Raw genomic sequence first — 25,295 nt, 5'->3', positions numbered from 1 at the left:
AAAATTACGTTTTTTATTTTATTACTATAAATCCATTTGTGTTGGTAATAATGTGTCTTTGTTCATCCATTCTTTGATTTACTGTCCAGTGTGTCCTCCGCCTCTTACCCTGTGTAGCTTGGACAGACTGCATCTCACAGCGGACCCGTTGCGGAAAAGGGGAAGCAGACGATTTTGACTTATATTTGATATGCAAATATTGTATGTTTTAATTGTATTAATCATTTTAGTTTGTATATATAACATATTGTTTGCAGGTCATCTTGTATTTCTTGAGTAAACACATGATTTTCTTCTTCTTCTACTACATGTGTAAAAACGTACGTAAACCCGCTTCAAGAATACGGGAACATGGCGTGGACGTGTGCGTGTGCGTGGGGGTGTCAGGGGCAACCCCTTCCACATCCTCCATCTGATGGCAGCATCAGGCAGTCCCGGGAAGAAGAGATTGCGTGGGAGTTCCCTTCACCTTCTCTCTCTCTCTCTCTCTCTCTCTCTCTCTCTCCCTCTCTCTCTCTCTCTCTCTCTCTCTCTCTCTCTCCCTCTCTCTCTCTCTCTCTCTCTCTCTCTCTCTCTCTCTCTCTCTCTCCTCCCCCACAGCAGCAGCAGCAGCTTAAGCAGCGGCAGCAGCGGCTTCATCCTCCCCGCCTGGGAAGCATCGTTTCCCCGGCGCTCGTCCGAGTGATGCCCGCGCGCTCGTCTCGTCTCCAGCACTGAAAGTTGATCTTTTCGAAAAAAAAAAAACGACAGAATCTTCTTTTTTTTTTTGCGACTGTCCGTGAAGATGTCGAACGCGGACGTCGTCCAGAGCGCCACCGACCGGATGGTGAAATGTAAGTCAACCGACATTTTTTTTATTATTATTATGATTATTATTATATTATTATTATTACATAACAAGTGCTTTCATTTTCTCTCCTCCCTGTCGAGCATTAATGGTGAATATGCGGCCATGTGTTGACAAACAACCCATGGTTTCTCAGATGCTGCGTTCACGTTCATTTTTTTTTTCTCCCTCTCTCTCTCCCTCTAAACCCTACATTTTATATCTTTGGCTTGACGGCAGCAGAGAAGTGCTGAGCTCGTGGTAGAAGCAGTGATGCAGCAGGATTTTTTGAAACTGACATTTAATGGGGAGTATTTCCAAACCACACTGACTCATGCCTTTTAACGTGATTAGAAAAGATCCCCCCCCCACCCCCCAAAAAAAAGAGAGGCTGTTGTTGCTGTGATGGAGGCGGCGAGAGACACAATAATAAAGTAATAATAATAATATTTAGTCGTTATCATCTGAGAGCATCAGCAACTTTGTCTTCCAGCAGCAGAGAAGCTGCATTTAAACGTTTAAAAACTATTATACAGTCATAGATTCACAGCTAAGAACGACCTGATCTTTACTGACATCGCTCTACAGTCTCCACTACGATTTATATTTTAAGTATATGTCGTTCTAAGCATGTAAAACTGATCATTGAAGTGTCATAAAAGAAGCATATTCTTTTACAGATTTGTCCCATAATAGTATGATTTGTTTAACCAGATTACTATTCATTTTAATCTTGAAAAGTGGGGCCCAGGGGCCGCATAGGGCCCTGCCGGTTGTGTTATTGTGGCCCCCGTGAGGTGAAAAGATCATGATGAAGCTAACAAATTAATTTTCTATTCATTTCCAATATAGATAGATGGATCAACTTTATTGATCCCTCTGGGGGTCTCCTTTCGGGAAATTGTTTATTTAATTATTAATTTACTAGTCCCTCAATATGACTATAGGGTTCTTGTTTTAGGGCTTTTCTCATTTTTGTGAGTATGAATATAAAATAAAAAGTGAATATAAAAAAAGATTTGGGTGCTAATATGTGAGATTTGGTTAAATAAAATACTATTAAAAAAACATTTATTTAGCTTGATTTCATTTATGATTTTACAATTTTTTCGCTCCTTTAATATTTGCTTGATGGCCCCTACTTTAAAGATGACTCTTAATTCTTAACCTTACATTTTTGTTTGTTTTAAAAAAAAAAGAAGGTAACATTTATTTTATGAATACCAGGACCTACTACTCTCTTACAGTTGTATCTACCAACCTGTGCTGCTTATCCTGGCTATTACAAAGACGCTGTTTCTTTGAGTGACATCACAACAATTCTTGCTCATTTTTTCTTGTAAGCAGGACATTTTAAACTGAATGACGACCCCTAGGAAAGTCATTTTTATCTTTGTATATATTGAAGATTAGTGTGAATATTTGATTTAGTATAAAATAATTAATACTTATGACAAAATATTGATTTTAATGACAGGAACACATTCGATACTGTATAATAATATAATAATATTTTAGTTTCCCCCACTACATAAAACATGCCCGAGTTTTTTTCGATTTCTGTATCTCCTATTAATTCCTCCATTGATCTTCTTGCTTCAGTTTGTCTTTCTTTTCTTTCTTTTTATTGTGTCGCTCCATCACAGTCTGTCCTCTATAACCATCAGAACCATTTAAACTTTCTCTCCAAACTTCTCCACGAGTAAAGTCGTGTCTGTTTCTTTAACAAGTGATTTTAAGGTCATTTCGTCTACTTTTTCTGAGAAATCTCTACCTCTTTTCTTCCGTAATCAATTTTATTCTTTTCTTCTCTGGAGTAGAATTCAGATGAAGATATTTCTGTTGGCAAATATTCTGTCCTTCTGTTCCGCGCGAGACCAACGACGACGAAAAGAGGATTCTTGTCTTGTTCCTCAAATCTCTTTCTTAAAAACCTTGAGTCTTTGTTTACTTTTGACTTTTCCGAACAGGACGGTACTTTAACGAGCTGCATTTTTAATGGCGTCCTTGTTCACATTTGTCTGTCGTAAATGACCGTTTTAATATTTAATAACACGGGTCTGAATGAAATTGGAAGCTAGTTTATTCTAGCTTTGACCTGCAAATGAAATTAAAAAAAAATCAGCGTTTATCTATTTAACTAACAAGTTGATTGTTGTTATCATTTAATTCCCAGTTGCCTTCATGGAGGGAATAGTTAAAATATCTGAGGTGCTTTTCACACGTTTTTTTTGTCTTTGATGCTCTTACTACACAGTACTCTTTACTACAACCTTATTGTTTTTGTTTGTCGCTGTTTTAATAGTGGATTTATTCACGTTAAATTCTACATTTTCTTGTTGTTACTATCACGGCTGATATGGCGCGACAGTCTTTACACAGATACTGTCTTTTAAACTGACAGCTTAGATACTCAAAGTTATTTTTTTGCAAACACATCTCAGGGCTGCAGATTTCTCTGCAGGTTGCTTTTTTTTTTCTTCTTTTTTTTGTTTGTTTCAACCTGACAGAACACATAGTAATAGCTGCGTTGTGCATCTTTAGTAGGGAAGACATTGTCACCCCCCTTTAGGGAGGAAAACCACGAAGAGAAGAATGGTAGATTTGTAGTCAGCGTTTTTGAAGACGAATTCATCACAGTAGCTCATTTATCTACATTTTTAAATAGATTTTTTTTGTAGTTGGACTTCAAATAAAGCAAACCTGATGCAAGCAGAACATGATTTATAGTTGCTCTCTCGTGCATTATAAGCTAAAATCTTCAAAATGGTTTCAAAATATATCGCTTTCCCCTTCATGTTAATTGGATCTCTTGATCAATGCACACCATCCTGTTCGTCCAATCAGGTGTAGCCGTCTTTTGTCTCCTGATTTTAACCAAGTGGCGTTCATTAGCAACGCAAATCTTCCACAATTCGGACGGTAAAAGTGGTTCAGTTGAAAAAAAAACAACCCAAAAAACACAAGGCTCTAGCCGAGGCTCTTCACCGTGATCTAAGAAATCTGACATCTCTACTGTGGGAGCGTTTATGTGAACCCGAGATGCAAAATGCAGTTTTCTGTGGCAGCACAGTCTGTACTCCAGCAGTCAGCTGCTGCTGCTGCTGCTGCTGCTGTTGCCCGGCAACATACAGTATTTCATAGTTTAACTCTGCTCGGGTGCTGAGCAGAAGTCAGCTCTCATTTCCCCGCCATACATCCATCGTATCGACGCAGTGTTTGTCTTGTTTACCGTGGACTCTTCAGGATTTATTGTTATTGTCAGGCCCTAATGAAATTTATATTGCAATATAACGTAATGCTGTAGTAACAAGGATGTATTTGTAGTATTGTGGAGTACTTGACTCTGGTGTTGCAGAATTTACAGACCACATGACTCTTGACGAAGTCGTAACTGGTTGTATTTGTTTTGAAACCAAAATATGTCCAAACATCAACTTTAAATGCTGCTGGAGTCGACTGCATCCTCTCATCCTCAGGCATCGCCCGGGTCTCTCGGGATTTCATAGTTCCTTTAGCTGTCGATTAATGACTGCTGCCATCTGATGGTTGAAAGTTTAATTGTAACACAAAAATGACCAAATGACTTGTATATTCGCTAATGAAAAAAATAAAAATAAAAAATACTAATATTTCAAACACACTTTATTGAAACGAAACCTTGAAATAACTATGATAAAAAATAAAGTATGATTTGAAAGCCAAACAAAAAATGGCCAAAGTGCTGTTAAATAGCGATGCAGTATTGTGAAAGAAAATATCGCAATATATTTTTGTATCGATATTATCTCACACCCCTAATTAAAATCATTTCTCTGGCAGTTCGACTCTTAAATATACATATTTTACAAATGTATACATGGTTAGACAACTTCTACCAGCTACACAATTCCATGTAGGCCCTAATGAAATGAATTTTCCCTTTATTTTCAAATATAAAGGTTTAATAGATAGATTCTTATAATACATCTAAATGTGAGACTTTTTATATTTCACTTACACAGTTTTATTTTATTTATTAATAAAAAAATCAGTTAAAAATGTTTACGTGGACTAAAATACACAGATATTAAAACATGTTTTACCTTCGATTTATATTCATTCATAAGTGGGAAAAAGGTATGAATCATAACATCAGTAAAACATAAACCAAAAAGAATATTTACGTTTTCTAGAAAATGTGATTTAATGGGAGACTTTAATTATAAAAAGGTTGTATAAAAAATATATAAAATAAACAGTATTTAAAGTAGTAGTAAAAGTAAATTGAATAAATACATTGAAAAGAAAATGCCTTACATCATATTTTGTATATTCTATTTTAAATTTAAACATGTTTTTATCTTATTTAGAGTTGCTATTAAATGTATTTATTTATTATGTTTTGTTCCTTCTTGAATTTCTAAATGAGATAACTCATTACGTAGATTATATAATGTGGCCTCTGAGGAAATTAAATTCCCCACATCTGACCTTAAAGATTGAAAAACAAAGATATCTATTATAGCATTCGGCAGTTGCTTGAAGAAACAAAATGATGTTATTCAAAGCTAGTTGCACAACATGCACCTTCGTACGAGGCTTAATATAGTGTGTGTGTGCAGAAGAAAAGTTTCAAACAATGTCACGCAGTTCATCGAAAAGAGGGCATCTGGGTTTGTCCTGGTTTTTGCCAGGACAGTTAATAATAGCCTTCCAGGACAATAACTTGAAGAGTTCTCACATGTACCAGCACCGTGTGATACAGACAGCTAGCCTGCTAGTTAGCTTAATAGGAAACCATAAAAATACCAAAGTTGGAGGACAAAGGGCCATAAAAGTGTAAGAATTGTCTTTTGATTTCATTAAAAGTGGTGTGACATTTTTTTAATTTATATTTGAAATGTGTAGAAGCGTCAACATATGTTACTTTAATGCTAGCTCGCTATCCATAGCATATCTAGGCTAATGTTTATTTTCTTCACATATGTGATACACGTTTAATTTATATAAGTTAATGTTATTAGATAGTTATGTTGGTGAAATTTGAAATGTATAATCAATAATTCTACATTTTAATTTATATTGGGAACCTTTTTAAGTGTCAACATATATGTGTTTATTTAATGCTAGCTCGCTAGCCATAGCATATGCAGGCTAATTCCTCTTTCTTCACATACATGATACACGTTTATTTTATAAAAGTTAATGTTGTTAGAAACTTATGTTGGTGAAATGTAAAATGTATAATCAAGAATTCTACGTTTTCATTTATATTGGGAACCTGTTGAAACATCCACATATATTTGTTTAATGCTAGCTCGCTAGCCATAGCATATTTAAGCTAATGTTTTTTTCTTCACAATGATATATGTTAAATTAATAAGTAATGCTATTAGATATATTAGATTGTGTTACTGAAATTTGAAGTGTATAATTAGTAAATCTACATTTCTATTTCTATTGAAAACATGTTAAAGTGTCAAAAATATATAAGGTAAGGTAAGGTAAGGTAAGACTTTATTGTTTTTTTCCAATAGCCAATACATACAGCAATTTTTTATGAAAAATAAAAAATAAATCAATCAATCAATATTCATTTTTTAAATGCTAGCTCGCTAGCCATAGCATATTTAAGCAGTGTTTTTCTCTTCACAATGATATATTTGAAATTAATAAGTAAATAAGTAAGTAAGTAAGTAAGTAATATTTATTTATATAGCGCTTTTCGAGACCCGGGTCACAAAGCGCTTAAACAATCAAAACAATACCCAAAAAAGTACATACTTTAAAGATCAAGATAACACTGAGAACAACACAGGAGTTCGAGAAATTCAAGGAAAAGCCTGAACAAATAGAAACGTCTTAAGATGTTTCTTAAAGGAGTCAGTAGATCCATCAAGCGCAAAGAGAGAGGAAGATCGTTCCAAAGCTTAGGAGCAACAGCCTGAAAAGATTTCTCTCCTCTGGTCCTGAACCGTGTGCGTGGAACCATAAGTAGATTTTGATCCACAGACCTCAGAGCCCGAGCTGGGGTGTAAGGCTGGATCAGATCAGTGATGTAAGGAGGAGCCTGACCATGAATAGCTCTGAAAGTAAGAACCAGAATTTTAAAGTTGATCCTGAAAGAAACTGGAAGCCAGTGAAGAGTTTTAAGGACCGGAGAGATGTGAGTTCTTCTACTTGAGCGGGTCAGAATTCTCGCTGCAGAGTTCTGAATCAACTGCAGACGAGACAGATCCTTCTTGTTAAGACATGAAAACAAACTGTTGCAATAGTCCAGACGAGAAGAAACAAACGCATGGATTACAAGCTCCAGATCATGTTCCGACAACATTTTCCTAAGTTTAGAGATTTTTCTCAGTTGAAGAAAACAGTTTCTGGTCAGTTTTCTGCAATGTCGAACTAGAGACATGTCTCTATCAAATACAACACCCAGGTTTCTCAGGCTCAGTTTGACAGACTGACCTAAGTCACCCAAGTACTGACTCAACCCTGGAATCTTATCATCAGGAGCAATCACCAGTGTTTCAGTTTTGTTCACATTTAGCTGTAGAGTGTTTTCACTCAGCCATTGTTTGATTTCTAGCAAACAATTGACCGAGCTGTTCAGCCTCTGGGGCTCAGTTGGATCAAAAGAGCAGTAGAGCTGGATGTCATCAGCAAAAATGTGATAAGAAACATCTGGAAATCTCTGAATGATTTTACCGAGGGGAATCAAGTACAGCAAAAACAATAAAGGACCCAGAACAGAACCTTGAGGGACTCCACACAACAGATCTGCCGATTCAGACCTCATTTGATTGGCAGATACACTAAAACTGCGCCCAGAAAGGTAAGATGAGAACCATTCTAACACAGACCCAGACAGTCCCACTTCATCCCTCAGTCTTCTCAGCAGGATCTGGTGATCAACTGTGTCAAAGGCTGAGGACAGATCCAAGAGAACCAGAACAGTGAATTTACCAGAGTCAGCCGACATCATGATGTCACTGGACACTTTCAATAAAGCTGTCTCCGTAGAGTGATGTTTACGGAAGCCAGACTGAAACTTCTCATGGATGTCGCTCTCATCCAGGAACAAAGACAGCTGCTCAGACACCACCTTCTCCAAGATCTTGGACAAGAAAGGGAGCTTAGAAATAGGCCTGAAATTACTGAGGTCAGTTGGGTCTAAGCCTGGTTTTTTGAGCAGAGGCTCCACAATGGCATGTTTAAATGCATTGGGAAAAACCCCTGTGGAAAGGGAGAGGTTCACCATATTGGTAACCCAGGGGCCAATTACATCAAATACTTTGATAAAAAGCCTACATGGAAGGACGTCATCTGAGCAAGAGGAGGGTTTCATCTTGTTCACTAGTGCCGAAATATCACCCAAAGATACAGCAGTGAAGGAGGACCAAGAGGAGGAGAGGGGCTCAGAGACAGTAGGGGTTCCAAACCAAGGGGGAGAGATTTTCTCTTTGATCAATTTAATTTTGTCAATGAAAAATCTCAACAATGCATTGCTGTCAGCTTCACAGAAGACAGGCGTGATTTGAGGAGCAGGAGACACAAGAGAATGAATCGTGTCAAACAAAACTTTGGGGTTTTTCCTATTTGCTGCTACCAGTTTTCTGATGTAATCAGATCTAGCAGTTTCTACCATCTCATTGTAAGAAGTCATCAGATCCCTGAGGTGAAGTCTATGCACCTCAAGTTTAGTGGACTTCCAGAGACAAAGTCAAAGTCTCTTCAGACTCAGGAGATCTTCATTTGTCCAAGGGCACCGTTTTTTCTGAATTTTCAAGTTCGATTTAACAGGTGCCACTTGATCCAGTATTTCAACACAATGATCAGTGAAACAGTGAATCAAACTGTCCACGTCTGGGCAGTCATCAAAGGAAAGACGGTCAAACATAGCAGAAAAACTGTCAGCAGTATCGGCTGAGATGACACGCCTCTGAGACCTAACTTTCAAAGGTTTAGGTTCAGGGATGAAGTCCAGGTTAAACAATACAAGAGAATGATCACTCAGATGGACATCATGTACAGATACATTAGAAATGTCCAGGCCAAGAGTAAAAACTAAGTCTAAAATGTGGCCTTTTTGATGAGTGGGTTCAGAAACATGTTGCTCAAAATTAAAGGCTTCTGTTAAAGTTAAAAGTTCTTTAGCAGAACAAGATGTGACGTCATCAACATGAAGATTAAAGTCTCCAAGAATAAGGACAGATTCCATTTGAATAATGGGAGATAAGAAGTCACTAAAGTCTTTCAAGAACATCGCCGCAGGACCAGGTAAAAAAAAAAGTAATGCTATTAGATGTATTAGATTGTGTTACTGAAAGTGTATATTTAATAATTCTACATTTTTATTTTCATTGAGAACATGTTAAAGTGTCAAAATATATTGGGTTTTTTTTTTAATACTAGCTTGCTAGCCATAGCATATTTTGTCTTAAAGAAAATTAGACATGTTTAACTTACAATAAAATGTCATTATACAGTAATGTCACTGAAACTTGAATCATTAATTATACATTTGTATTCATATTAGGCACATGTTGGAGTGTCAACATACATTATTTATTGCAAATTTACGCATATTGATTTTCTCTTCAGGTAACAAATACTTGTTCATTTATATGAGTTAATATAAATACTTGTGTCACAACATTTTGAAACAACTAGATGTTTTACTTTTCTATTTATGAATACATTTACAATATATTTAGTCTTATAAATCGATATAATGTTTTGGGTTGAGCCACATTTTGTATAATTTTCTGCCTTTGCACCGATTATATTTAGTTTGCCCTATAAAACGTTCTAATAAAACGATGGAGCCAAACCTCGCGTGTGCGGTGACTGTGCAGTTAGTCGGAGCCACTAACGTGTGAAAAGCAACAATCGCAGATACACACTGAGAAATATTCTAGTCCAATTAAAAGCACTGGTCGGGGCCGCGGCTCATTATCTCAGGAGAAGCAACTTTGAGATTTTTTTTCTCCAGTCAAGCATTTATTATTAAACAGCATGTTGATTATGTTGAGTTTAAGCCGCAGCCCTTCTTCTTTCTGACTTATTTTTCTTTCTTGGCTCAGTGTTTGCTATTCAGCGCACAACGCCCCGTCCTCACTACTGATTCCACAGCTGACAGCTTGTATAATGCAGAATATATATGTGTCACTCCACTCTTTCTGAGGGTTTTTTTTTTGTTGCAAGATGGGTTCATCATCGACTTATTTTTTTCCTTTTAATCTGTATTATTTACAGCCCTGACGTGTAGCAAGAGTTTTCCCAGCTAAGCCAGATGATCTATAGATTAACGTCAGCATGTGGACCCTGAAAGCTCGCAGTCACAGCACAGAGATCAAGTCCAGATCTAATAAATAACCTTTGCTGCCACAGAGATAATGATCCGCTCTTGGATTTCACAGTTTCACAGTCAGTCTGCTGGGTAGGTGACTGGCGCATTTTAATGGCCAAGGGCTTCAGAAATCCTCAGAGCCTGCCAGATGAAGCGAGTACTTTAGATGTTCCCTGAGTTTTTATCCAGCACTCGGATATTTCATGGCAAACAGACACACACAAGTACTAAGAACTGGGTTAGCAGACTTGCTCTCGGTGTTAATAACACTTTGATATGTCGATGCCTTCTCTCTCACAAATGATAGTATTAATATAAATTTCTTTTTTCTCTATCCATCCCTGATTCACAGATATAAAAAACCAATATTATGTAAATAAATAAACTTTGAAAAATAAATTAATATAATCAATATTCCTAGATGTTCCCAAAAAAGAGTGTATGGATCACTATTAACATTAAATGTTGCCTGGTCACATGTTTCCCAAGATCTTACATAATAGTATTTCCTGGAGATTAAAGATTTATTTTTCTTGTTTTAGAATGTATTTTTTATCTAACCCTTTAAAACATAATGTACTCACAAAGGTTGTGTCAAAATATTGATATGATATCTTCCCATATTTCTTTTAACAATACTGTATCAATATTTAGCAGCAGTTAACGCATTCAAATATATATATATATTTATATAAATAGTTGTTTTTTTTGTTTATATTTCAATAAGGTATGCATAAAATAAAATAATAATAAAAAAATGTTTAATTTTCATAACAATGCAAATTTTCAAAGAGTTAAATTTTTTGTCGCAACTAACCATCCGTAGGCTAGATGGCAGCAGTCATTTATGCCTTTGCATCAAAAGGAAAAATTAAATCCTGGCGATGACTGAGGATGAGAGGATACAGTCGACAGCAGCAGCTTTTAAAGCTAAAGTTTGGATATATTTTGTTTTTTAAAACAAAGGAAAGCAGTAAGAGCTCGTCAAAAGTCATTTGGTCTCCAAATTCTGCAACACCAGAGTCAAGTACTCGACAATACTACAAATATATCCTTGTTCGTACAGTATGGCGATACATTGCAATAAACGGGTCGTTGCCCCTGTTTTGTTACGTGTATCTTATTAACAGATTTTTGCCAAAACAAACCAATACTGTCCTTACATTACAAATAAAAAAGTTTAAAAAAAAAATGACACATCAGTATTTATTATATTCCTACAGATAAATTAGGTTGTTTTCAAGTACCAACCCGTAGAACTTAATCAAATGAATTAATGGATATAAAATAATTATTATATCATCTGAAAGCCCACATGCACATATGCCTACTTATATTATTATACTATTATATTATTGCTAAGCAATCTATCTCCTAGTTTTCTAGTTTAGGGCTGAGTACCAATCTAAAATCTACGATACTAGTACCAATACCGATACCTTCACTTTGATACCGGTTCCTGAGCGATACTTTTTTCTATACCAATTTTATAAGATCAATTCTTAATATCGATATCATCAAAATGGAAAAAAATATTTCTTGTTATCTATGTAATTTAAGCTTAATTGCAATTCAGGTCAAAGTTGGTCGTTTATTTAAATGTAATTTTATTAAATACTAAAGAATGTGTGTATTTTCCTGCATTAGGGAAATCATTAAAAAACCAGCCAATCACTGGCAAGTCTTCATTTAATTTCAACCATCTCATTTGATTTGAGGTCATTTCTCAGATTTTTCCTGGAATGCAAGGATGTTGGATTTTTACGCTCGCATGAACACTGATACAAAGATGTATTTAGCTGTGATTTCGCTCTTCCTAATTGGTCTGTCTTCTGCCTCCAGCTGTCCCCTTTCCCCTGAGCCACCGGCTCACGTTGAAGGAAGTCTTCGACTGTGAAGGAAAACCTCGTGTGGATCTTCTGAAGGCCCATCTCACCAAGGAGGGCAGAGTAGAGGAGGCTGTGGCTCTTCGAATTATCAGCGAGGGAGCCAGCATTCTGAGACAGGAGAAAACTATCCTGGACATTGATGCACCTGTGACAGGTATTTATATATATAAATATATATATATATATTCATTTTTGAAAATATTTATAAACACTTATTTAAAGTAAAAACTCAGACTGCTGCTCCTAAATAAACGTTATCACCAGTTTAATACAAATAAACTAATATAAGTTTTTTATTTTTATGCATTTTAAGATCATTTTATTATGTGACCTTAATCCCAAAATCTGAATCTGAATTTTTATATAAAGTCTTTGTGTATATTGAAGATTAGTGTGAATATCAAATATAGATAATATATGTAATAAATGTTAAAATGAATAATTTAAAATAATTACTTTTACATTAATGAACTGACCTGTTCCTTATTCAAACTGCAGAACGGTTCAATGCTTAACAAATTCAAGAGGTTAATCATTTGAAAAGCTTGAGCAAAATTGAAAATAACTTCATGCTCGGAAAATGTTAAATAGTTTATTAATAATTAATATGAACGTTGTATAGATTAACCTTTGGAAACTTTTTTAATTTCCCACATGAGGATGCTATTTAATGTATTTTAAATTGTTTGTTTGACAAAATTGCATGAATATAGATAATAAGCAGAAAGAGGTGCTTGCAATGGAAACTCGGGCAAAGGTGATGCATCAAATAAAACTGTGTAAACACAACTCTTTATTTACTGTTGAAACTCAAAGTCATTTTTGTACACAAGCTCAGAACCTTACGATTTCTGTCACTACAGGAAAAACCACTTCTGAGACCAACAGTTATGAATAAGAAACTACACCAGAAAAAAAACAACTAAAGTAACTAAATGTACTTGGAATTTAAGTTACAGAGCCCTGCAGAAGTGTAAAACTCAAACAAATTTTGTCAAATCAGAGGTTTATTCCAATGATATGATGTCAAGTTTAGAGATCAGATGATGGTTTATAATCCAGGATGTTGTTGCAAAAATGATGTAACAACTTCATTTCAGACGGCAACATGCGTTACAGTAAATGAGGCGGGCGGGGCGGGTGGTGGGGGGGTAGATCTCTTACCTGCCAGTCTTTCTCTCTGATCATTCTAGCGTGTCCTACTTCTGTTCCAAACTGCCTAAACCAGACACAGATCATTTCCATCCTGTGTATTCAACCATCAAGAGACACGTTTCCTCAAGCTGACATTGCTGCATCTTCAAAGCCTGACCAAAAATATATTTAGCCACTCGCTGTATTAATAAACCGGTAAAAAAAAAAATCAAACTAAAAGGTGCTACGAGCTCATCTTGAGGGACTGACAAAAATACATTGCCGGCATTAAAGGAAGACAGACTTTGACACATTTTCCACTACTTGCCACACTTGTCTTGAGCCCTAATGAAATATCCCTGACATACTTTAGTGAAAAGGCCAAAGTGGATGAGGGACTACATCATTATGCTCAATCATGTCTATATAAAAGTCTTCTGAGGCGTCTTATGAGACTGAAGCGTTTCATAATGAGGAGAAGTGTTCCATACTTGTCTTTGTTAATGTCTATGTCCACCGACTCATTGCCTTGTGATGAAATTAGCATTTGATATGATGCTAGGTACAACGACCGCAGTCTTGGTGAATTTTTTTCAATAGTTGTGGTGTTAATTGGCAAGAATTTGGGGATACGATACATACATTATGTGATACTGTAAGAACAAGGATATATTCTTGTAGTTTTGTCCAAGTACTTGTCTTGACTTGGTGTTGCAGAATTTACAGACCACATGACTCCTGACAAAGTCGTAACTGCTTCTATTTGTTTTGAAACCAAAATATGTCTAATCATCAACTTTAAAAGCTGCTGGAGTGAACTGTATCCTCTTGTCCTCAGTCATCACCGGGATCTTGCAGGATTTTATTGTTCCTTTAGGGGCGGAGCACATAATTACTGCTGGCATTTAGTGGCCGTAAGTTTAATTGTAACACAAAAATGAACACTGTGTATATTTTCATTTTAATTGTTAATAAAAAACAATTAATTGTATATATAAACCATAAAAGAAATATGATAAAATATAAAAGCCAAATTTGAAAGCCAAACATATATATATTTTTAATCTTACTGATACAGTATCATGAAATAATATTGTAATATATCATTGTTTAAATATTTTCTCACACGCATATTCAGTATTGTTATCTTTGAGCTATTTCATTGCAACAGATTATTTCCTTGTGTAAAGAAAACGACTGTAACAAGCAATTTTACCAAGAGTCTTGGGTTTATTACTCATTCCATTAACACTAAGAAAGTGTCCTGTTAGCTCACAGTTTGTTAGTTTGGTTAAGTGACTTTGTCTTTGGCTGAAAATCAACTTTAAAATGAGAGTAAATTTCACTCTATTACACTTCTGAGCAAACAAACTTTGATACCGATGAGCGTATTTCATTGACTCTGGAAATGTTAATAATAGGACAAGCAAGATTATTCAATCTTGGTTTTATTTCCAATCATCGTTCGGATTCATCTTGCCTCCTGCTACTGGTTTTCTTGTAATTTTATGTAAAAATCCAAGAGTTTTAAAAACGTACATGTCAAACTCATGGATGGCTGGATGGTTGGCTACAAGTTGATATTTTTGACCTTTTCAGATGTCATAGATTAGGATAAGATAAGATAAGATACATTAGGGATTTGTTTAGTGAAGCAAGACAAACGCGGAGATAATTAAGATAAAATAATGGACAATATTAAAATCATACTTCCTATAAGGTGGTATGAAATATACATTAGTTTGGTCAGAAACTTAGACTGCTAAAGGATTTTGACCCCTTGTGAGATTGAATTGATTAAGAATTTGTAACAATATATATATAGAAACATTTAAAGGCAATAATATTTGTTACAAAAAACACAAAATAGGTGTAAATGGGGAGCTTGGTTGAAGGATGCGCTCTCTGATTGTTTTTTGTCGTTTAAAAATGTTGGGGTACTTCATATGTGAACACATTTATTGGCTAGCATCCTAGAGATGAAGAAGTGACTCTCTCAGTCACCTAAGAAAGGCTGTTGACATTAATCATAGTGGGGTGTATTGGAAAAGATTATGGTGTTTCGATACGTATCAGGATACATAGGCAACAATACGACATATTGTGATACTGTAGGAACAAGAAAATATTTGTTTATCACCTGAGTAGTTGACTTTGGTGTTGCAGAATTTAAAGACCACATTACTTTTTTTGTAACTGCTTTCATTTGTTTTGAAACCAAAATATGTCCAAACATCAGCTTTCAAATCAGCTGGAGTCGACTTTATCCTCTCGTCCTCAGTCATTGCTGGGATCATGTAGAATTTCAATCATTCCTTTAGCTAGGTGTACAAGATGTAATGAATGCTGCCATCTAGCGGCCGGAATAACAATTGCAACACAAAAATGAACACTAAAGAATACTTGCATGTTAATTTAAATAATTAATATTGAGCTACATACATTTAGAAGACTTCATTTAAAAATAACCATGAATACACTATGATGAAAATAAAACATGTTTTTGAAATATTAAAAAAAAAATGCTATTGCTATTCAGTGCTATTGTAAATCAACATTGGATTCAGTTCAATTCAATTTTATTTAAAGTGTCTTATCATAACAAAGTTATCTCAAGACACTTTACAGTTTAAGTAAGCTGTATGGGGGGGTAGACAGATGGATGGAGAGAAGCTTGTAGGAAAAGAGGACAGTATAGAGTAGGGCAGAAGAATCCATGGAGGGTGGTGGAGAGAAATTTGGTTCCCTTGAAGTAGTGGAGATCCTGGATCCAGGAGCAGCTCTGGAAGTGGAGCCCTGGAGCTCCAGGAGAGAAGAAAAGTGTTGGTTTATACTGCACAGGTGATAAATATAATGCAGAAAAAGAAGGATATACAGAGACAGAGCTCGGTGTCTAAAACTTAAATATAACCTAAGCCTATAGCAGCTTAGAAAAAACAAAAAGGGTTAGTCAATCCTAACTATAGGCTTTATTGAAAAGTAAAGTTTTAAGATTACTCTTTAACAAAGAGAGGGTGTCTGCCCTCGGGACTGAAGCCATAGTTGGTTCCATAGCAGAGGGGCTTAAAAACTGAAGGCCCTGGCTCCAAATCTACATTTAGAGATTTGTGGTATAACTAATAGATCATAGTTTAGGGATCGTATCGTCCTAGAAGGTTGATAAGTTTGGATTAGATCTGTGATGTATGTTGGTGCTAGACCATGTAAAGCTTTGTGGGTTAAAAGAAAGGATTTTAAATTGCATTCTAAATTCTACTGGAAGCCAATGTAAAGAAGACAGCACTGGGGAAATGTGATCGCGCCTCTTAGTCTTAGTCAGGACAAGAGCTTCAGAGTTCTGAGAGACTTTTTTTGAGCTTCCTGATAGAAGAAAGTTATAGTAGTCCAGCCTGGAGGTAAAAAAAAAAGCATGTATGAACTTCTCAGCAGCGTCCAAAGGACAGACGAAAATGCCTGATTTTTTAAATGTTACGAAGACGAAAGAAGGCAGTCTGTGTGATTTGTTTTATGTGTGAGTTAAATGATTAGTCCTTGTCAAAGCAAGCGCCAAGATTCTTTACAGTGGAAGCAAGTCCATTTTGGAAAGCTAGATCATGAGTTAGGGAATGTCTGATACATTGAGGACCAACTGGTAGTAGAACCTCAATTTTGTCTGAGTTCAGTAAAAGGAAGTTTTGGATCATACCGGACTTGATATCTGTAATACAGGACAGTAGTTGTGTTAGCTTTCATCTGGCTTCATTGACGAATACAGTCGAGCATAACAGTGAAAGTTTATAGAGTGTCTTTTAATAAAGTTGCCTAGTGGAAGCACATAGATGAAGTCAATAGGATTAAACCAATTTTACAGACTTACTTGAAAGACAATTAAAAGAAAAGATTCCAAAAATGTTAGTCCCAGAAGTGGATCGGTAGTCGAGAGGAACCACCAGCATCTCACATGGGGGACACGTTAAATGCCATTGCTTTGGCAATTTGTTTACTCTTGCCGTCTTACTTAAGCATGTAATTAGCAGCCATTAGCTTAATTGTTTCAGCTAAAAAGCGAGAATAAACATGAACACAGTGGCACTCAAAGTTCTGACTTTGTTGATGTGTTAAAGCATGGAGAAGAAGAAAGAAAATGGACCCATGAACTTGAGTGTTGCTGTCTGAGTGTATATTAGGGGGCAGTTGTGTTCTGGCATATCCATGGATGTGCGTGGTCGTGTGTGCATGGTCGTGTCATGTGTGTGTGTGTGTGTGTGTGTGTTTGATTGCTTTAGTCACACAAGCAAGTCTCCCACTCACATTGCTCTAAGCTTGGAGTGGGCGAAGGCCACTGTGGAGCTGATAGTGGAGACAGAAGAGAGAGGAGATGGAGGATGAGTAGGAGAGCAGGAGACAGGGAGAAAGAAGATAATGAAAAATTGAAGGCAGTTGGAAAATGAGATGTAGGTTTGTTGCTCCGGAGTCGTACTCGCTTCAACATGAAAGGAGTATATTTGTTCCTGCGGGGGTCTTTTTTGGTTTTCCACAACAAGAAAATGTTCTTCTTTGAATCTTGACCTGTCAGGAGGCACCTTCTATTTTCATGTCTTCTAATATTAAACAAGACGTTCGTTCAAGCCGTTTGTGAGACTGTGTGCACAAAACACATGGTTAAAGATTTGAATTTTAAAACATCTGATAGTGGAGAAAATGAGTGATGAGTGTGAAGCAGGGGTGGGCAATTAAATTTCCCAAGGTGGCCACAAGTTATACAGTAGATGTTGTAAGGGGCCATCAATAAATGAACAAAAGGTAGAAAATCAAGAAATAAAATCAAGCTAAATGTGCTAAAATATTATTAAATTGTATTGTTTGTGTAAATTGTGTTTTAATATTAAATCAATTAATCCCTTTTTTTTATTACTCACATCCATTTCAGGGATAATAAATATTCTGGTCAAAAATAACCCTATAGTCATATTCAGTAACAAATGATACAAATAAAAACGAAATAAAACTGCTATTCTCTGCGTGATCTTCGACCTTGTCAATCAAGCAAAAGTAAATGAATGAAAAGTAGAAAATCAAGAAATAAATCAAGCTAAATATGCTAAAATTAAGATTTATATCTTTTTTTGTATACAACATTTTTAGAATCAGATATAAATTATTTATTTATTTAATTATTATTATTATTTGAATATTTATATTCAACCTTTTGAGGGTCAATACATACTAACAAAAATTCCCAAAGTCCTAAAACAAAAAACTATCTAGTAATAAATGGTCAAAAAAGTGTTTAATAACTAAATACAAATTGTTTAAATGATCTCAAAAATGACAAAAGTCCTAAAACAAATACCTATCTAGAAATAAATGGTCAAAAAGTGTTTAATAACTAAATTAAAATTGTTTAAATGATCTTTGACTTTATGAATCAAGCAAAAGTATACAGACAAAGTATAAAATCAAGCAATTAAATCAAGCAAAATATGCTAAAATTAGGATTTTATTGTATTTTATATAACTTGTTTATATGATTTTTTTTCGAATTAACATTCACTCACACCCTAGAGTCATATTTAAAGACATATTTATTTGTACATGGTCTTCGACCTCATAAGGGCCAAATGAAAACAGTCAAAGGGCTTCATGTGCCAGGTCTGGTCCAAAATTATAGTGAAGAAATTTGCCAACAAAAGTGATTTATTCTATAAAATATAAGCAGTTATTCTCTTTAACTGTGATTATAGTCGAATAAAAGGCCTTCAAAACAAATACTTGGAAATATTTCTTTGACGAAATGCTGTGTCAGGGTCGTTTTACTGAATTTAATACAGCAGGAATCTGTTTTTTTTTCTACCTTTGACGGTCTCCACGTGTACTAAATATATCTTGTTGTATCCATTCCTCAGTGTGCGGCGACATTCACGGCCAGTTCTTTGACCTTATGAAGTTGTTTGAGGTGGGAGGATCGCCAGCCACAACACGATACCTGTTCCTCGGGGACTACGTGGACCGTGGCTACTTCAGTATCGAGGTGAGAGGAAACGCCAAATATTCAAGCGAAGAAGGCTTCAGTCTTAAACACACTCTTGACGATTCCTTTTTTTTTTAAATCTTTCTCTTCTTTCAACAGTGTGTTTTATATCTGTGGTCGCTGAAAATCCTCTATCCAAAGACTCTATTTTTACTTCGTGGAAATCATGAATGTAGACATTTGACAGAATATTTCACTTTCAAACAAGAATGTGAGTATTTCGTTCCTGTTGAATGCATACATCGTGTTGAGTGAACATATTTGTACTGAACATCCTGGTTTTTTATGTATTCTTCAGGTAAAATCAAGTACTCAGAGCAAGTTTACGACTCGTGTATGGATTCGTTCGACTGCCTTCCTCTGGCTGCACTCATGAACCAACAGTTTTTGTGTGTCCACGGAGGACTCTCACCTGAAATACACACCTTAGACGATATTAAAAAGGTACAAAAAAAACAACAACATTTCTTTTTAAAAGCCCTGCAGCGTCACCGACAATATATGCATCCGTGTGCGGAGGTGTGTGTTTTTTTTTTTCTAAACGTGCCTCTTTATGTTAAGTTGGATCGATTCAAGGAGCCGCCGGCTTTCGGCCCGATGTGTGACCTCTTGTGGTCGGATCCTCTGGAGGACTTCGGCAACGAGAAAACCCAGGAATATTTCAGCCACAACTCGGTTCGAGGGTGCTCCTACTTCTACAGGTGAGTGGTTCACCGCGGCAGCGAGAGGTTTGTTTCTGGATGAGCTCTTTAAAATTCAGTTGGAAACTCTTGAGGAGGTTACTAGAGTTCAGGCTTCTGTTGTTGGGATCTCTCAGTGTCTGTTGCGCTTGTGTCGATACTGCACTATTATGTAACGCATTTCTTTTCTTCTTGCAAAAAGTACATTTTACTTTGTACTGTCAATATTGTGTTATAGTTATGTATGTTCATCTCTAGCATTTCAGCATTTTGTTTCATAGGTTTTCTTAGCATTCCACTAAAATTGCTTTTGTCTGACATCAGCCATTTTTTTTTCAAATGGAGGCAGCATCTTAAGACCTCCTCTGATATGTTCTTCACGTCTTTACTGGTTATACTTTAAGCGTCTCCTCAGGGTGTGTTCCACCACTTAGCGGTGACGACTAATCGCGGTCGTTTTTTTTACTAGCGATCCTGTTTATTTTTCTTCTCTTTCACTGACATTTATGCATCGGTTGAGGTTCTTGTGCCGCAGTATCTGTCATTAGTTCCGTGGATGCGGGAACGTTTAGAAGATGTCAGTGGAGTTATTGATTTAGCAGAGCAGCAGTGTTGACATCTTAGAAAACATCCCTGTGAGAGCGGTGTAAACATTTGAGGAAGCTGTGAGTAAGAGCCATAAGAGACAATGTTAGCGTTGATTTTTTTTTGTTGCTTTATTTACATTTTTTCACACCTAAAATGAAATAAAAATAGTTGGAGTATTATGTACTGTTTTGAGAAATAAGTAAGTCTTCATTCATTTTGCCAGAACGGAGCCTAAAATGTGGAAGAAAGAAAATTGGGGCAACAAAATGACAGTTAAGACAGTTCAAAATGCTGAATCAGAGGGAGTAACAAGATTATATAATGTGTGTTTCACTTATTTTTGGCTACTTTACAGCCTCCTTTTTTGGAGTAAATGTGACCAAAAGAAGCATCATGACATGTGCAGCTTGAGTCACAGGCTAATGTTACTTTGGGAAAAATCTGATTTTTTTTTCAAAATAAAACTCAGACAGAAATAATCACAATAGAAATAAATTCATTTGTATTTTTGTGTGGCTAGTAATGAATGCCTCACGGCCGGGTGGTCTATATACCTTTGAGTCTATATCAGTAGCTGACAATTCAATTTCTTAACTTTTGTGCTTATCTCTGTGTCAAGACGACCCAAAGGCCCCAAAACAAATGTGTTTATAGTATCCCTTTTGTTGTCTCTAGGTCAAGATTAACTTGAGCTTCTATAAATACATATGCAGTAGTGGAAGTCGTTCACCTTGACCTGGAGACAACACAAAGGATACCACAAACACATTTGTTTTTTTTCTGGACAACACAAGAGTTAAGGAGTCAGCTCATAAACAATGATTGTCTGAACAAAAATGTTTAAAACTTGTTGATCCTAACACTTAATTTATTAAATAGACTTTTCATATTAAAGGAATACAGGGTTGTTGTTTGGTGGATTAAAGGTTAAGATTTTCTTTTTCTTTGTGTTGAGTGACTCGACATACAATGATTTCTTTTTAAACTAACATAACTTTATTTACATATAATTGAGAAACCTTTTTTTAAAATCACTCTTTAAACAAGTTATTTTCACACTTTATATTAGGATTTTTTAATATAAAAAATCTAAAACTATAAATACAAATATAATATAAATACCGAAACAATTCTAGAGCATCAGAGTTATAGTTTCACCTTGAATTCTTGAGGGCCACATTATAACTAGCAAAGGGCCCTGGGCATCTCTTTCCCCACCTCTGTCTCCACTGTATATAGAAAAATAGAATGATTTAGTTTGAGTTGTTCAAGTCCAAAAACAATGATTTGTAATTAAAAACCAATGAGCGAAAACATTCTCCATGTCATTATTTTGCATAAAATAGAGATTAAACACAGAAAGCTAATGGAGCTAAACGCCCCGTTTCATTGTTTTTAGATGTTCAACAATAACAAAGCGTCCCCTCGCAGCAAGAGCATCTCAGTGTGGATTATTCTGTGTAGTGTGGAGGATGCTGCTATAATAATCATTTATCTCCCAATGGCTTTTTCCTGCCTGCTCTCTCAAACTCTCCTCTCCATCATCATGACTCACAGCAGCAGTATGTACACAGCACCAGGCTGCTACATTCTCCATAATCTTCTTCTGAAATAGAAACCTAAATCAATTCTGCTGCTCTGTCCCGATTTCAATTAAGATACACTCTCTGGCAATTGTTGTGCTACACGTACACAACACGCCGTTCGTCCTGCCACATATTTACACAAAGATCTTTGTGCCGTTTTTCATACTCACACTTTCATATAGAGGCTGAAGAGACTCTTCCTGGTGCAGCACCTGCTGGAAATACCTTCAGCTCTCAATGAGAGAATCAATATACTGTATATAATCCTTACAAGGTGAAACAATGAAATGCTTTTTACTCAAGCATTTCAAAACTTGTCAAAGTCAGTGTCTGATTGTTTAAAGCTTCTCAAATGCATGTTGGTATCATGATTCCTTACAAGCTTCGTCATTTCAAGAGAGCACATCATCTTTTAGTAAAACTTAAAATGGGAATATCGGACAAAAACAATAGTATCTTGTGTACTTTGTGTATTTTTAAACGACTAAAAGTCACTTCCTTCGCCATTGGTTTGAGTTTAAAAAATGACGTGACAGGTGTGTGTCCCGACACTAAATAAACCTTGAAAAAAAAGCATTTTATTTGCTATATTTATTTTATTATTTTTCAAAATAAGTAAGTAAGTAAGTAATTTTTATTTGTATAGCGCTTTTCCAGACCAGGGTCACAAAGCGCTTAAACAATCAAAACAATATTCAATAAAGTATATACTTTAAAGTTAAAAAATAAGTCATTATAGGAAAAGTTACTTTGTGGTCCCATGTATTGTTGAAACATGTGTACTGATAATTTAAGTATTATTAATACTTTCTTGTGTAATATAGGTCATAAGAGACAAGAAATATATTATTCATTGCCATGAATGCTTATTTATTATATATACTATGCATTTATATGGATATTGTTTTAGAAATTTGCTACAAACTGAGGTATAAATAATTAAATTTGGGTAGGAAATTTAAAATAGTATTTTTAATTTGTATTTATTTTTCTTTGGCTTTAATTTTATTTATCTATCTGTACATATAATTAAATTTATAAATTTATAAATTTGAAATCATTCATACTTTCTCCACCTTGTTTTTGTTTCTATTATAATAACACATTTCCTTAAAAAGTCAGTTTTGCTAACAAATTCATGGACAAAGAAAAGAAGAAAATAATCCCAGCATTTATTTTGTATTTCCCTCTAAAATCCGTCTTATAAATGAGTGAATCTTACACACACAGAATGAAGCAAACATGATATAATGGCGAAACATAATACTTCAAATAAATGAATATTTTCATGTCAGTGCAGCATCACAAATCTCGTCTAATTGAGAAATGATTTAAACACTGTCATTCAATTTTGGTTTAAAGGGAAACATTGTTAAACGCTGTCACTTCACCCAGAGAATCTTGTCACATTTTGCAAGTGAGCACATCCAGATCTGGCAGCGCCGATCTTCTGCGCTTGTCACATTTCGCACTCCCTCCCTCACTCACACATACGAGATGTTTTGGGGGCGAGGAAAATGTGAGCTCCACTTATTTGGACGAGTTTCACGTGGTAATCAATCAAAAATACCTCTGGAGAGAAAAGTCATTAGTTGGTAATAACTTCTTTTTTTTTAACAGGCACTGAAGTTGCAGCTGTGAAAATGTGATGCAAACGGTTCCCAATTTTTTTTTTTCTTCTAAGTTGTACAAGTGTTTGGAACAGAAGCGTTATATAACACACTGGTTGTGTCGGAGAGTCAAAGTAGAGTGTTTTTTTTTTCCTTTTGAAGTACAACGCATCATATCAGGTGATATATTTATATAGACTGGTCACCGTGGAGATGTTTCCACGTGTGACCCAGATGTATGAGAACGGCACAGTTACACCAGGTGATCGGGGCACAAAGCCTTCTTGTTTCTCCTTCCGGCGAAAACCTTTGAGTTTTAAATATTTTAAGTCTTCTGAAAGTTTGATGTCTCCGTTGATGGCAGTGGGGTTGGGGTGGGGGGGGGAACAATGTGCTTCTGCGTGTTGCACCAGACCTGCAGAGAGTAACGTCACTACTGCTTAAAACATCTCACATTTAGCTGATCAACCACTGAATATTCCATGTGTTTGGATTGTGCCTTACATTTGAATAAACACCTATTCAGGAGACAATATCACCACCTTTAAAGAACAACTATAGAGTATATATATATAAGGTCATACTAGACTACGCATTCTCGTTTTAGGTGTTTATTTTATTGTTAATTGGTTATTTTAATTGTTTATTTATTTACCCTTGAAAAGTATCATATTCAAATGCGACTTTATTTAAAAAACACAAAATCAATGTGTTTATAATGAAGAAATAATGTCCTATTCATATGCATTTCTTGATATTTTATTGATTATTTTGCAATATTTTGCTACTTGCTAATAACAATATATAATGTATAACATATGATCAACACTGGAGCAGCATCTTCCATCAAAAAATCTTAAGCTGAATTTTAAAGCTCAAACCATTTTTAAAAAATCTTAAAACCAACCTTTTAAAAATACATGAATTGACTTTACTTTGTGGAAAAAAAGCCTCTGAATGATATATATATATATATATATATATATATATATATATATATATATAAACACATATATACATATATACTTCTTTTTTTATATATAAGAAAAACGTTTATTTCTGTCTTTCAAAATGAATGCATTAAGCCTACTCCCATCAGTATGTGTGAATGGCTGTCAAAGCGCTTTGTGACCCTGGTCTAGAAAGGCGCTATATAAATAGAGATTATTATTATTATTATTATTATTAATAATTTGTATTTTGTTTTATATATTGACTTATTATTTTAAATATTTAAAACGTGAAATATATCGCATATTTTGTCTTTATCGCCAGTTAAATAATAATATTATTGGGATGATTATCATCAGCTGTAAAAGCTGTCAACTTTATCCTCTCGTCATTTTAGCTTTAGCTGCGGATGACGCAAGGACTTCTGCCATCTAGCTGCCGGATGTGTAATTGCAACACAATAATTAACAAACCCTGTGAATATTTGCATGGTAATTGTAAATATAACATTTAAATATTTGATTTTATACACCCTTTATTGAACTTTAAACAATGAAATAACTTACTTTAATTGTGTAAGTGTCTTTATCGCCAGTTAAACAATAATACTAGTGGGACGATTATTCGTCATATTTAATATTCTATTTCAAATAAATTACAGTATAATTTCTTTGGGATTTATAGTTTTAT

At 35.2% G+C, this 25,295-nt stretch overlaps 1 protein-coding gene across 2 annotated transcripts in view; it reads left to right on the top strand.

Annotated features, from left to right (window-relative positions):
* The first annotated feature begins 646 nt into the window (after positions 1-646).
* The window catches only part of ppp3ca (protein phosphatase 3, catalytic subunit, alpha isozyme), a 36,458-nt gene continuing 11,809 nt past the window's right edge, over positions 647-25,295 (top strand). The window contains exons 1-6 of one of the 2 annotated variants that reach the window (XM_087806703.1): positions 647-833; positions 12,000-12,200; positions 19,066-19,190; positions 19,290-19,401; positions 19,489-19,634; positions 19,752-19,891. In XM_087806703.1, the coding sequence (XP_087662829.1) occupies positions 785-833; positions 12,000-12,200; positions 19,066-19,190; positions 19,290-19,401; positions 19,489-19,634; positions 19,752-19,891 (773 nt within the window). In that variant the 5' untranslated portion in view covers positions 647-784. The remainder of the gene's footprint in view (positions 834-11,999; positions 12,201-19,065; positions 19,191-19,289; positions 19,402-19,488; positions 19,635-19,751; positions 19,892-25,295) is intronic. The other variant, XM_087806701.1, reaches the window with a different exon arrangement.

Source organism: Callionymus lyra, chromosome 14, assembly GCF_982586985.1.
Source record: "Callionymus lyra chromosome 14, fCalLyr1.hap1.1, whole genome shotgun sequence".
NCBI classification, from domain to species: domain Eukaryota; kingdom Metazoa; phylum Chordata; class Actinopteri; order Syngnathiformes; family Callionymidae; genus Callionymus; species Callionymus lyra.
The sequence above is the reverse complement of the archived record's forward strand: the minus strand, read 5'-3'. Positions and strand labels throughout refer to the sequence as shown.